At 33.7% G+C, this 13,970-nt stretch overlaps 1 protein-coding gene across 2 annotated transcripts; it reads left to right on the top strand.

Moving 5' to 3' along the window:
• Positions 1 to 2,469: 2,469 nt before the first annotated feature.
• Positions 2,470 to 10,938, top strand: LOC132605920 (protein GAMETOPHYTE DEFECTIVE 1-like). Of its 2 annotated transcripts, XR_009569500.1 has the most exons (7): positions 2,470 to 3,054; positions 5,625 to 5,702; positions 6,823 to 6,903; positions 8,488 to 8,642; positions 8,726 to 9,870; positions 10,370 to 10,602; positions 10,702 to 10,938. XR_009569500.1 is itself a non-coding variant. In XM_060319190.1 (6 exons), the coding sequence occupies exons 1-6, from the start codon at positions 2,617 to 2,619 to the stop codon at positions 10,456 to 10,458; spliced, it is 1,986 nt and encodes a 661-aa protein (XP_060175173.1). In that variant the 5' UTR covers positions 2,470 to 2,616; the 3' UTR covers positions 10,459 to 10,938. The 2 variants fall into 2 exon arrangements, 1 of the variants encoding a protein (XP_060175173.1); XM_060319190.1 differs by having other exon boundaries at positions 10,370 to 10,938.
• The last annotated feature ends 3,032 nt before the right edge of the window (positions 10,939 to 13,970 follow it).

The raw sequence follows: 13,970 nt of genomic DNA, 5'->3' as shown, positions 1-13,970 counted from the left end.
GGGAAAATAAAACAATACCTTCTGCACACAAAATTAGTGCGCAATAGGACTTAACGGTGACCGTCACAGTGAAGTCCTTTTGCGCACTAATTTTGTGGGTTATTTTGGATGAAAATCCCACTTTTGGAATTATTTAGGTTGCGGACTCTCTCAACAAGTGATGTGACACATTTTATAGTCCAGGCTAAGGTACTTATTTTTTTTCATTGTTCTTAGTTTTTTCTTCATTTTTGGCTCATCTCCCCTCCTCCGATAATAATTTATTTATTATGGTAATAGAGGTAACAATAAAGAGTTGTGAAGGACAATGAAGAGTAATATTAAATAAGGATAATAGAGAGTCATATTTTTTTCCACAAGGTCCAAAGAGAATACCTAATGTATTGTACTCCATAGTATGGTTTCACATGTATGGATAGCACAAAGTCTTGCCAACATTCTGAGCTATTTTTTTTTTGGAAATTTTACATGACATAGTTAACTCTAAGAGGTATTTATGGTTAATAACTACTATTTAATTTAATTACTTTTTGTAGCTACAATGAATTTTCAATTTTCATGTCGTAGATATATGCAGTTGTATATATGTATTTGAATGTATTTGGTTTTGAATGAGTTATATGTAGTTGTATTCTGGAGTGTCTTGTATCCTTAAATGATGTAGTTTTTTTATACACTATGTATATTGAGTTAAGCTATATCGTATTGAATTTTTGTGTGTTTAATTTGATATAACTCATTAGTATCAATTTCTAAAACAGTCAAATACATAAAAAAAATATATGTATATGAACGCATATTTTCTTTGAAGGAGTTATATGCAGGTGTATTTGAATCATTGTTTTGGGCAACGTACTGTAGTGGCTGAATACATATGTATGTGTATTTATATACATATATATATGACTGAATACATATTTTGACTGTATTTGTCTGCACTGCAATTATATACATTTATATACAATCATGTATTTAACTGTATATGTCTTTACTGCAATTATGACTCTATGTTTACCGAATTAATTGAATTTTTTATTTTATGTGTTATTTGTTTAATTTATATACATATGTATATGACTGAACAATATATTCAAATACATTCAAATATACGTGACTTGTCCTAAAAACTACTCTATGAAACGTAAATAGGTAAAAGGTAGCTACAGTTCGTTAAGAGCTCCTAAAAGATGGTGGGCAATTTGCACGATTGCCCTTCTTTAGGGTGGTCTTTAATTTTTGCCCCTCAAATTGCTAGTCTTTAATTTTTGTCCTTCGCCTAAAATACCCCGAGGTTCTGGGTTCAAATCCCGGCTTAGTTATAAAAATTAAAAAAAAAATTGCAATGCAAGGCTTCGCGAAAAGTCTGCCTAATGCGGCAGACTTTGCCTTAAAGCATAACTAAAAGTCTACCGGATACGGCAGACTTTGCCTTATATGGAAAACTTTTAGTTATGCCTTAAGGCAAAATCTGCCGCATAAGGCAGACTTAACCTATGCTTTAAGGCAAACTTTACCACATAAGATAGTCTTTTTGCAAAGTCTTGCCTTGCGATTTTTTTTTTTTTGACTGAGCGGGGGTTCGAACCCAAAACCTAGGAGTATTTTCGGCCACCTTTTTAAGCTAAGGACAAAAATTAAAGACCAGCAATTTGAGGTACAAAAATTAAAAACTAGTGCCTTTGAAGGGAAGTCCGCACAAAAAATTGAAAGATGATTATTTGTGTAAGTTTCTCTTTTTTTTTTTCCTCCCCATCCTATATTGAATTATCATGTTCTTTTCCTCAACGAAATTACATTAGAGTTAACAATTCTATTATAATTATTCAAGTTCTTTTCATTTTTTAGAAATTAAAAAAAAAAAAACTAATTGGATAGTATTTGAAAACGACTTTCAATATGTTAACTACTCATTTATAGAGGTTTGAAATATTACAGCTTATAACATATATGGTGCTTGAAGTATGAAAATTGCACCATGAAAATTGAAAATTATTTATAATATTTATATTCTTATATGATCAACTTATAGAATTAAATTTGTAAGTAGATATATGAAATCTTTTTATATCAATTAAATTTATAAAATTTATCATTTCTTTAATAGTAAGTGTCTTATGACCGTGCGAGCCACGAGCTAATTCACTAGTTTTACAATATACTTAAAAGAAAAAATAATTTGAGAATGCAAGAAAACAATGAAAACTGTACATAAAATTGTTAGGGGAGCTATATTTTGTAGTTGCAAAGGGTATACAAAAAGTGGGTTGTGCCGGTTTAGGGTTAAAAATTGTGGCTGGTTTAATTTTTTCGTTCAATAAAATCATGATACATGACTTTTTAAAGCTGAAAATAAAGTTTTAACGGGTGAGGGACAAATTAGATAGTTTTATCGGGTGAAGGGTAAATATCACTTTTAAATAGGCCTGAGGATAAATATAGCTTATTTTCAACAATAAAGCAATAAATATGACCTCTTCCATAATATTTTTTCCTAAAGACTGGCCCGTTTGAAGGGCAAACCGTGCAATTTCTTCATAGCTATACCCAAAACCCCTTAAACCCTTTCTTCTCCATCGTCTCTACCAAATTCTCTCCTACAGACACAAAATTCAAATCATGGGTTTCTTCGACCTTAACATACCATACTACGAATCCGACAGAAACATCACAATCACCGACAAAAAAACCTTAAAAACCACACGACTCAAGCTCATAATCAAAGCAATGGAACTCGGTTACACCGGTATCGCATACAACCGTACATTCAAAGGCGTAATGTCCGAATCAGACCGTTGTAACATCCCTTTATTCCCACTCTCCTCAATTCTCAAACTCTCACCTTCACTTTCATCAACCGTAGAGTTTCGTCGAAAACTCTTAAACGTTGTCGTTTCTTCGCCTTTTCGACAGTATACACGATTGACTGTTGTGGTTGATAGTTCGTCTCAGGCTTCGGCGCTTAATAGTGGGAATCCAATTTTGAAGAGTTATGATATTGTTGCTGTGAGACCACTTAATCAGAATGCTTTTGAACAGGCTTGCCAGGTTTCCGAGGTTCGTTGAATATTCCTTCTGTTTCAATTTGTTTTGTTTGGCTTGAATTTATCTATGGTAGCTACTGCTCCTTTCTTTCCAGACTATTTTATCATGACTTTCTCGCTTTTGTTATTTCTCGCTTTCATATTGCTTTGATATGCTTGTACTTGTCTGACCTTTTTGTCTTGTTCTCTCTTGAGCCGAGGGTCTTTCGGAAACAGCCCTCTACCTTTCAAGGTGGGGTAAGGTCTGCATACACTCTACCCTCCCCAGACCCCACATTGTGAGATTCTACTGGATATGTTGTTGGCTTGATTCGGAGTACGATGGTTCTGACTAACTAATGTTTGGTGTGAATTTGGATATAGAATCTTTAATTTTTTTTTTGATTTTTATTTTACATGTTTAGAATCTACTCCATCCGTCCCAATTTAAGTGTCTTAGTTTGACTGGACACAGTGTTTTAAGAAATATAGGGAGACTTTTTAATCTTGTGGTTTTAAATTAAAGATGCGTGTAGTGTACTAAAATGTCATTTAAATCTTGTGATTATAAACTTGTCATGTAGGATGTTTGAATTGTTAACTTACTAAATATAGAAAGAGGCACTCTTTTGGGACTGAAAAAGGAGTGTAAGACACTTAGTAGGCGTTTGGCCATAAATACCAAAAACATATTCACTTTTTTTGGATTTTTTGAAGTTGGAGTTGGAGTTGTGTTTGGCCACAGTTTTTGAAATTGTAGTTTTTGGTGAAATGTAGTTGTAAAAAGTGAAAAAAATTTGAAAAACAAGTTTTTCTTGTTTTTTGTATTCTGGAATACAACTTCAAGTTGTATTCCGAATATATTTATGGCCAAACGCCCAAAAGTAAAAAAAGTGAAAAAAAATTCCGGAAAAAAGTGAATAGTTTTTATGGCCAAACGGCACCTTAAATTGGAATGGAGGGAGTATTTGTTTTCAAGTTGAAAATGGTATTTGGAAATTAGAGTTGTGTTTGGACATGAATATAAATTGGAGTTGTTTTTGAATTTTTATGAGTGATTTGGAGTGAAAATTGTGAAAACAACTTGATAGAGTTTTTTTGGAAAATTGAGAATTGTAACAATTCTATGTCCAAACAGATTTTCAGTGGAAAATATCCATGGCCAAACAGGGTCTAAGAATTTCCCTATTTTTGCTAAGATGAAACATTGAATATTCATGGAATGTTTAGCTCATTTAAGGTCCGTTTGGCCGTTGGTTTGAAATCGGGTTGATTTGAAGTTGAAATTTTGTTTGGACATGCAATTTGGATCTCAAAAGTTGGTCCTTTTCTTTTCTTTAATTATTCCGAGGTTCGTTGAATAATTAGAATTTCACTATTTGTGCTGAAATGAAGCATTGAATATTCACGGAATTTAAGTATGAGTTAGAGGTGTATATATGCTGTTGGAACTAATAGCCTGTTTGGCCAAGCTTTTCTAAGTTCAAACTTAGTTTTCCGGAGAGAGTGTTCTTTGTCAAAGTTGAGTTGTTCGGCCAAGTTTTTAGGAGAAGAAAAAGTGCTTTTCAGTTGAAGCAGAGGCTGTTTTTGAGAAGTTGAAAAGAGTAGCTTCTTCCTCAAAAGTACTCCCTCTGTCATTTTTCGAAAGTCAAACTAGATTAACTTTGAATAATACTTTAAGATAAATTTTTTCACCATATAGATATGAGAGGAATTGCAACTTATAGTAATTTTTTGTGTAGTTTTTGAATATCTAAATTGTTATTTTAAAATATTGAATTAATCAAATCCAATGTAGCTACGAAGATTAGTCAAATTGACTCTCGAGAAGGGAAATATGACAACTAATATGGGAGTTGGGACGGAGGGAGTACTTATAAGCTGATTTTAGTAGCCTGACCAAACAGGCTGTAAAGGCAGTCAATGCTGATGCATCCATTGCCCACATTGTAGAATGGAGTAAAAGGGGCAATGCTGGTGATCTTTTATCATCATGGGTTAGAACTGCATAAATGCATTTCGCACTGCACATTAAGCAGCTTGCCATGAATAATAGGGACACTACTTTTTCCTCCCTGAAATTCATGGAGTATATGGTGGTTCAATAAAGTGTGAGTTAGAGACGGATTCAACATTTTAATTGGTGGTAGCACTGACTTTTACCACCAGTTTGTGATAATAGGTGGGGAGTAGCATAACTAGATAGTTTTGGATTAAATTCAACTATTCATATTAAGTTTGAGTCGAAAGCATTGTACAGACTACAGACCATAGTAAATCTGGCACTGGTACAAGCAGCTATGAGGAAAAAAAAGGATGATACTGGTGATTTCTTTTTTTTATGATGGGTTAAAACTGCATTATTTCAGTGTACACCATGCACTAGAAGCTGCACATTGTCTTAAATAATGGAGCACTTCTTTTATTTCAATAGCTAAATGTTTTGGGTTGAGATGAGTCAAATGTTTATTTTGTTGAATTGGATATTTTAACATATCATTTTTGTCTCTATTATCTGTCTATATTTCCTTGGAGACTTTAGATGTTGCGTTTATGCATGTCTCGTATTTTTCTGTGTGCTTACCTTCTTCTTTTCATTTTTAGGTGGACATAATTGCTATTGATTTCTCTGATAAGTTGCCATTTAGGTTGAAGCAATCCATGGTTAAAGCTGCAATTCAGGTGTGTCCTTTATCAATGTAATACTCATATTCATAAACTATTGATAAATTGAAAAAAGAAGTCTGCATGAGTCAGACTATTGAGTTATGGTGGGTCACTTTCAAGGGCGTGAGGCTTTTTAAGAAAGATTCTCCAAATAATATATGTTTGAATCGTTGGATCTCTGATTAGAATGAATCAGTCATCTTTAATATAAACATATGGACAAAGGAACTGCTAAATATTTGGGTTCTCAATATATTTTTGATTTCCACTAAATTTCGGTTGTAAAGAATATTAGTGTGTTCTCCTAAAAGAGAATACTATTAAGTGAAATAGAAAGTAAAATTGAAAAGAGGAACGCTTACTTTTGTCGGAGAAAAAGTTATTTGGGTGAAAGTCTTTCCCTTGAGCTTATACCTATTTAGGAATAAAAGAAGAAAGTCATTCCCTTCATCTTGTTCTGATGACCTGTAATAGGAAACTTCTCATACACATATAATCCAAAATATGCCCCTTAATACTAATAATTATCTACATGCTCCTTTCTGATTATTATTTTCTCATGTTATTTCCTCTGGTAGCTGACCCTAACTTGCTTAGGACTGAGGTGTAGTTGTGATATTATTTCCTCTTGTGGTCGGTACATATGCATAAGGTGGTTAATCTTACTGAGGCAAACCAATAGCACAGGGTTTCTTAATTTAGCATGCAATATTTGATTATTAAGTCTTGCAACAGAATAAATGCTCATGCAAGCAAGTAGATCTCCATACTTAATAAATATTTACTTTGTTATGGGATAGGGAAGGAGCTATATGCTGATGAATTGTCATTATTGCAAATAAAATTCCTTGGAAAGAGATATCTATGTTCATTTGACTGTCATTTGATTCCCTTCAAACGTAGATGGGTTTCATTTCTGTCCAGGGCTTTTGGTATGCATAAATCTTAACCATTAAGATGGGTAAATCATAACTTTCTAACTGAAACTAATGCGTTGAAGAAACTTCTTAATATGGAGGAAGAAGTGAGTCGCACCAGAGATGGTGTATTCTCGAAGTTAGCTGAACCATGTTTAAGTTTAGTTGTTTATGGTTTTCTGGATGATTGGCAGCTTTGAATTTTTTTTTTACTGCAGCGTGGAGTGCATTTTGAGATTACTTACTCCAGTCTTATCTCGGATGCCCAAATGAGGAGGCAAATTATATCTAATGCTAAGGTGAGTCCGGGAAATTCTGGTTTTATCCCTTTCTATTTGGTTTTTAGTAGTTGGTATAGTGTGGGCTTAAGTGAAGGGATGAAATCCTCTTGACAATACGTAAAACAGTTTTCTACAATGACGACCTCTAACTATTGTTCTCTAATACATTTTAGAGTTATCAAGCCTAATTGGTCTACGTTTGCCCTTTCTTTTTCCTTTTACCCTTACAACAAGTAAGCTTCAATCCGAAGCTCTACTTGCAGTTGGCCATGTGAATCCTTATCCATTTAGAGTTCGCCTTTGTATTTTCATTAATGAAGATAAATTAGTAGTCCACAGATTCTTTCTTATATAGGAAGTGACCAAATTAAAAAAATGGATTTTCTATACTTACAGGGGTAAAATATGTGATGGTTGGTGTAAGAGTATGTTACGGTCCCCCGTTATGGATTGAGTTACGGGACGATGTAAGATAGAATCAGAGTTAACGTAGAGAGAGTTAAGAGAAGATGATTTCTTTTTCCGACCTATGATGCTGGTTCGTTAAGAGAGAACCTACGATCTCTTGAGTTTAAGTACTCAAAAACTGGAATAATTTTCTGCATAACTTCCATTGAATTCAGGTACATTTAAATACAATATTGGTGTATTAACCACCTACCTAATAAGTAATAATAAGGAAATAACTTCCTACTAAAAACTGAAAAGAGAGTGGAGGAATAACCTCTTTGCTGCAATCAACTGCTACAAACTGGAATAATCTACTTCCTAATTTCTTTAAACTTTCCATGTGTAAATCGTTGGTAGACTAAAGGGGTGCTAACAGAGTAGTTGTCAGGCCATGTACTCTTTTCTGTACCATCTTGGTACCATTATAATAAAATCTTTACCTATAAAAAATGGCTTTTGAAGTTTTGGTAGTTTGCATCACAGCTTCTATTTTGCCTTATCTATAGTGAACCCGATATATTCTCTTTCTTGCTTCTATTCACTTCATCTTATGTACCTAATCGCATAAGAAACCTTTATTATCTGGACAATTCGCTTAGTAAAAATGGAAGTCTTGTACTTTGGAGTATACGTAATCCTTTTTGTGTGGCCTTCTTGTTTTGGGTTTGGTTGGATGTAAAGGCAGTTGGCATTCTTAGATTTTTATGAGGCTTTCTTCTTAGATTTCTAGATACTGAATACCGTACACACATTCTGACTTTTTTCTATGCTGTTCATGGATTTGAACATGATACCAGGGCAATAGAATTTTGCTAACCTGGCCACGACCCAAAAACAATGAAAATGTAGGAAGCACATTGCATATTCTACAAGTTAAGCGTACATCGACTAAATCATAGAAAGCAAAATGTAGGAAAATACTGTTAAATGCTACAGCAGACCATAAACCTCAAGATCCAGTAAAAAGTTCTTACTTGCATGCTATGTTTACATGAGCAATTAGCAAAGCTTCTTAACAAGAATCACAGTTTAAGAGTTATGATTTATATTAACATATTCAGCCTAATTAAAGAGTTATGATTTATATTTTCTTATTATCTTTGGTGTCTAGAATGCGTCAAACCTAATCTGATCTAATTGCTAAATATGCAGTTGCTGGTTGATTGGACTCGAGGAAAGAATCTTCTTTTCTCCAGTGCTGCTCCTTCCTTAACAGAACTTAGAGGGCCGTATGATGTAGCGAATTTGGCATCTTTGCTTGGTCTCCAACTGGAACGTGCTAAAGCAGCGCTTTCCAAAAATTGTAGGTAACTTACAGAAATTACTTAATTTTTTTGGGTTACTTGCACTTTTGCATGATGAATTTTGAAGTATTCTATCCCTTTGGCAGGACTCTTATAACTAACGCGTTAAGGAAAAAGTGTTACCACAAGGACACAATTAAGGTCGAACCAATAACATCAGGCATCAAGGAACCTGAATTTGATGATTGGCTTAAGTGGGATCCTATCTCTAGTGGTGAGGGAGATTTGCTGTTAGACGACATCAAAAAATCTTTTTCTGTCTCCAACAATTTATCAAAACCTGTGAAACGCATTGAGTTTAGTTCCATTGTGAATAACCTGCCTGCACATGGACTCCAGATTAAAGATTTGATATCTTCGACAGCGTCGGAGCAGGTGCCTATGGATACTATTGCTCTTCCAAGTTCGAGGGTATCACAACAACCACGTGGTGTCGATTTTCTGCCTGAAGAATGCTCAACTGCAGAAGATGATCCGCATAAAATCCAACAAGGTTCTGTTTCTGAAGAAGTTAGGGTGCCATGTTTGTCCATTGCTCCTCTAAATGATGCTGGTAATTTGGAAAAAGAAAAGGAGAACCATAGGATTGATAATGAGGATATACAATTTACAGTGAAATTGGACATAAAAGATACATCTGGGACCAAAATGCACGATTTACAAACAGAAACTAGTTCAGTTAGTTGTGAAGAAAATGCTGTCTTGCTAGATGGTGCGACAATCCACACCTGCAGAAGAGATATTGACGATGAAATGGAAATTACAAATAAGTTAAACGTGCAAGATACTTCTGACGAGAACAAATTATGTGATTCTCAACCTGGAACTTGTTCAGCTAGTGGTGATGGATATGCTGTCTTGCCAAAGAGTGCAGCAAACCACACTTGCAGAACAGATTCTGAAGTCACTCTCTCTGCTAATTCTTCCTTGGCGGATGTTTTTACGCTCTCAAAGGATGCGATAGATTTCCATGGTCAAAATGGTGCAGATGGTGTAGTCTTGATTGAGGAGCGAGTTAATGACAACCTAAAGAAAGAACAATTTAGGGAGATGAATTCTACTATCTTACCTGATGGATCATCCAACAATGAGAATAGCCATCCAATGGAAGTGGATAATGAGTATTTAGTTGTTGAGAAGGTGCCAAGCAAAAATGTTATGGAGCAAGAGCTGAAACACACTGGCGATAATGCTGGAATAAGTTATCAGATCCGTGGTGGATCTTTGTCAGGTATAAATCTATTACTGTGTTCGTGAGCGATTTTCAACTTTGCTTCCTGAAGTGGCCAGAATAGTCGTCATCTTCATGGAAGATTTGTTCACTGATATGACTTTCAGATAACCATCGATTTCTCCTTTTCCCTCTATCTTCATGGTCTCAGTTGCCAAAGTTTTTTTTTCTTGCTAGTGTCATCATATGTTGAGTCCAGTAGCTTTTGATTAAACCCTGTATTTATATTAGGAAAATCATTAAATAGGTATAAATATTTCATTGCATACGAGCTATCGGTTCAGTGGCAAGTTAAGAATCCATAAATTTCAAATCCTGGTTCCACCTCTAATCTTTGGGTCGCCTGTTAGTGTTTATTGGTTACCATTAGCATTTGATGCCCTGCCATGGTCCAAAGTTGGTTCTCCAAATTTATCTTGTTTTCTGATGATGAATTTTCCTTTTAGTTTCTGCCTCGGGTGAAAAGCATATGTTTAACGCTTCCATCCATCTTTTGCAGGGAATATGAAACGTAGGAAATCTTATCGGCCTTCTTTGTTTCCTTTCAAACGCTTGTTGAAGCATAGGTCTTCCACTTTCAGAGGTTGAACCAGTTTACGACTTTGTGAGGTTTGTTTGATAAGAGGGATTGCTCATATGCTAAACACCCTCCACCTCCAATCTGAAGGTTGTGGGTTCGAGTTACCAAGGGAGAAAGAAGGGGAGCTCACGAGGGGAGGGGTTAAAAAAAAGGTTTGTCTGATTGTTTATTTATGTCACTTGACAAGTGTAAGATCATTCTTACACTGAATACACAATTAGACATTAATTCTCTTCTGCCGTTTATTCCAGGCCAATGCCCTCTTGGATACTTTGTGGTCGTCTAGTACGTAGACAAAATTATCTCAGGATTATAATCCTGGAACTAATTTATCTCATCTTTTGGGACTAATTTATCCCATCTAAGAGATGGGATAAAACTTTGTGTATTATGCATCTAATTTTTCACTATAACATATGCACTCAGAATATTGTATTGCTCATTAAATATTAATCCCTCAATCCAAAATCAGGTGTCTTACTTTTCTTTTTGGTCTGTCCAAAAAGAATGTTTCTTTATATATTTAGTAAGTTGATTAGCTTCCGTTTGACCATAGATTATGAAGTTGAAACTTGAAAATTTGAATTTTTGAAGTTGTGATTTTTGGAACTTGAAGATGTGTGTGGACATGCATTTTACTTGGAAAAAATTTGAAGTTTTCTGAATAACAACAACATACCCAGTGAATCCCACAACGTGGGGTCTGGGAAGGGTGGAGTGTACGCAGACCTTACCCCTACCAAGGAGGCTGTTTCCGGAAGACCCTCGGCTCAAGAAAAGGCATATGAAAGATTAGATACGGGTAAACAAATCAAAACAATTATGAAAATGAAAACAATGAAAGTAAATAAGTCATTATAAATCAACAGATACTCGCAGAAATCAAGAGACAAGAAACTATAGAGCAATATCACTACTCGTAAGAAAGGATAAACGCGACTATCTACTAGCCTTCTATCCTAATATGAGTTCTCCATACCCTTCTATATAAGGTCATGTCCTCGGTAAGCAGGAAATGCGCCATTTTCTGAATGAAAGTCTCAAAAATTCAAAAATTGGGTTGAAAATTCCTTTTTGATTCAAAATATATGGCCAAACAGATATTTGAAGATACATCTTCAAAATTTGATCTAACATTTATGGCCAAATGTTAACTAAAGAGCATATTAGTACATTACAAACATATTTAATTTAGGATCACAAGAATCAAAAGTCTTTTTTACTCCTTAAAATTCGTGTCAAATCAAATTAAAACATTTAAATTGGTACGTCTTTGATTAGGATTAATGAAAATCCTCTCGCGGCACCTACTATTACTTGGCAAGTTAGTGCCAGTCATACAGATAAGATTTGATATGCATGTGGTGATATCAATAATTGATCTCCTTGGATGTAGAAAATTTGATCAGTTTGATTAAATTTATATCAGTTTGATTAACTGTCTTTTAAGTAATACAGTTGCATAAATATATTTTTGGAATAATACATAAATAGGCCCTCAAATTTTGCCTTAGCTGGCAAGTATGTCATTCAACTTTAGGTGTGCACAAGTAGACAGCTCAATTTGTATAAAGTTGAACACATAAACATAAATGCTAACGTGGCACTTACGCAACACATAAATTTTAGAGGTGTCTCGACGATCATTTTGTAAGTTGAAGTCAACTGATAAAATGAAAGACAAATTGAGGTGTCTACTTGTGCACATCAAAAGTTGGAGGACATATTTATCAGCAGAGGCCAAATTTAAGGGTTTGTTTATGTATTATGTCTATATTTTTATATAACAAACCAAAGGTCTTCCAAAAAGAGTTGTAAACATATAAGCTTCAAGCGGTCATTAATAATTGTGCAATTAATTAAATTGACATAACATATCACCTACTAATTATTGGACTCGATATCCTTGGACAAACATTATTAAAACTAGCTAGAAGGCAACAAGGATAAGAAGAGTTCCAGAATATTAAAACTTGAGAACTCTTGTTTCCTAATAGTTTCAAATTATTTAGGGAAAAATGTTTGATGATAAGGCATCAAGAAAGCTAATCCAGCTCTCATCATCATCATCATCATCATCATCATCGGCTAATTTTGAATTATTTCATCATTTTTAACAAATTTTTCTCTAATGCGAGGTCTACTGTCTGCCAAAGTTATCCTGCACTCATATTGATTTTCACAAGAAGAAACGATCCATGTTAGTTGGGGTGATTCAGTAAAATTAGTGATCTAAAACTAAACTTAATAAAAGAGTAAACCCTAATATGGTACGTGTTTGCACGTCCTAACTTTACTATTTCAATTCTTAGATGCATCCTTGGAAAATACCTTTTATGCAAAAGTAATTCCTTTTCTAGTTTTTGGTTGATGGAAAATATTTTCAAAATTCTTTTTCCACTGTATGGGGAATTAAATTATTTCGCTCGCTTTTGGGTGGAAGTTAATTTCCTTTGCGACTATTTTAAGTCTGAACTTCCTATCACTACTCCAACCAACTCTTACAAATTGTTTCCAATCTTTAAATATTGTAAAAATTATCAGAACACTATTTGCTAACACTGTTATCAATTCTTACTAAACATATTTTTCTTCCAAAAAATATGTATTTCTAACTCTCCAAACAACCATCAGAAAACATTTTTTGTTTGAAAATGTGGTTTTTTTAAAACTCAATATGCATGGAAGAATAAATGTACACATTTTTTGCTTTTTGTTTGTTTCTCTTTTTAATTATTTTTTCTCCTTTGTACTCTTCCACGGAATTTCATTTGAAAACAACTGATATAAATAAACAAAAGCAAAGAAAGAAAAGAGCTTGAAAATGAATTGGGATTGTGATTTCTCAAAAACATAAAGGAATTAACTCCTAACAGCATCATTAAGTACTATGGGCGACAAGCTCTCCCAAAATGTGATCTAATATATGTTAATAGTCTTTACTGAGTATAAACAATGTAAAAGACCGCCTTTAAGAAATTGGTGGCCTAAAGCTAAATTTCAATAAGAGTCTTTTAACTTATTCGGCAAAATTATTTTTTTTACGTCCATACTTTTAAATTATTTTAGGTTCATAGTCATGTTAAAAAACGTTTGAATTTATAACTCATATGAATACTTATTTATAGTTCATTTAACTTATTCAAAAATTGTGTTAAGACTGAATGATATAATCGTCTTAGACAAGAAAATAATATATGTGGAGAGAAAAACTCAAAAAAGCTAAAGGGAGATAAATGTATTAATTAGTAAGGGATTAAAACTTATTATAATTTGCTCATTCATTTAACAACCTCAATCAAATTTTATAAATAAAAATATTTATATAACATATATGTTATCTACATATTATTAAAAAGAGGATAGTTTTAGGACAAAAAGTGGTTAATTAGTTAATAATTAGTTAGTAGTTATTGTTAATTAAAATTAATTAAATTAAAATATTTTGTCAAGGAAACATCTCTGCGGTTGAAACTACTGTTCCATGAATCACGATGGAGTCCTAAAACTGTTCGGACTC

Source organism: Lycium barbarum, chromosome 8 (assembly GCF_019175385.1).
Source record: "Lycium barbarum isolate Lr01 chromosome 8, ASM1917538v2, whole genome shotgun sequence".
Lineage (NCBI taxonomy): Eukaryota > Viridiplantae > Streptophyta > Magnoliopsida > Solanales > Solanaceae > Lycium > Lycium barbarum.
The sequence above is the reverse complement of the archived record's forward strand: the minus strand, read 5'-3'. Positions and strand labels throughout refer to the sequence as shown.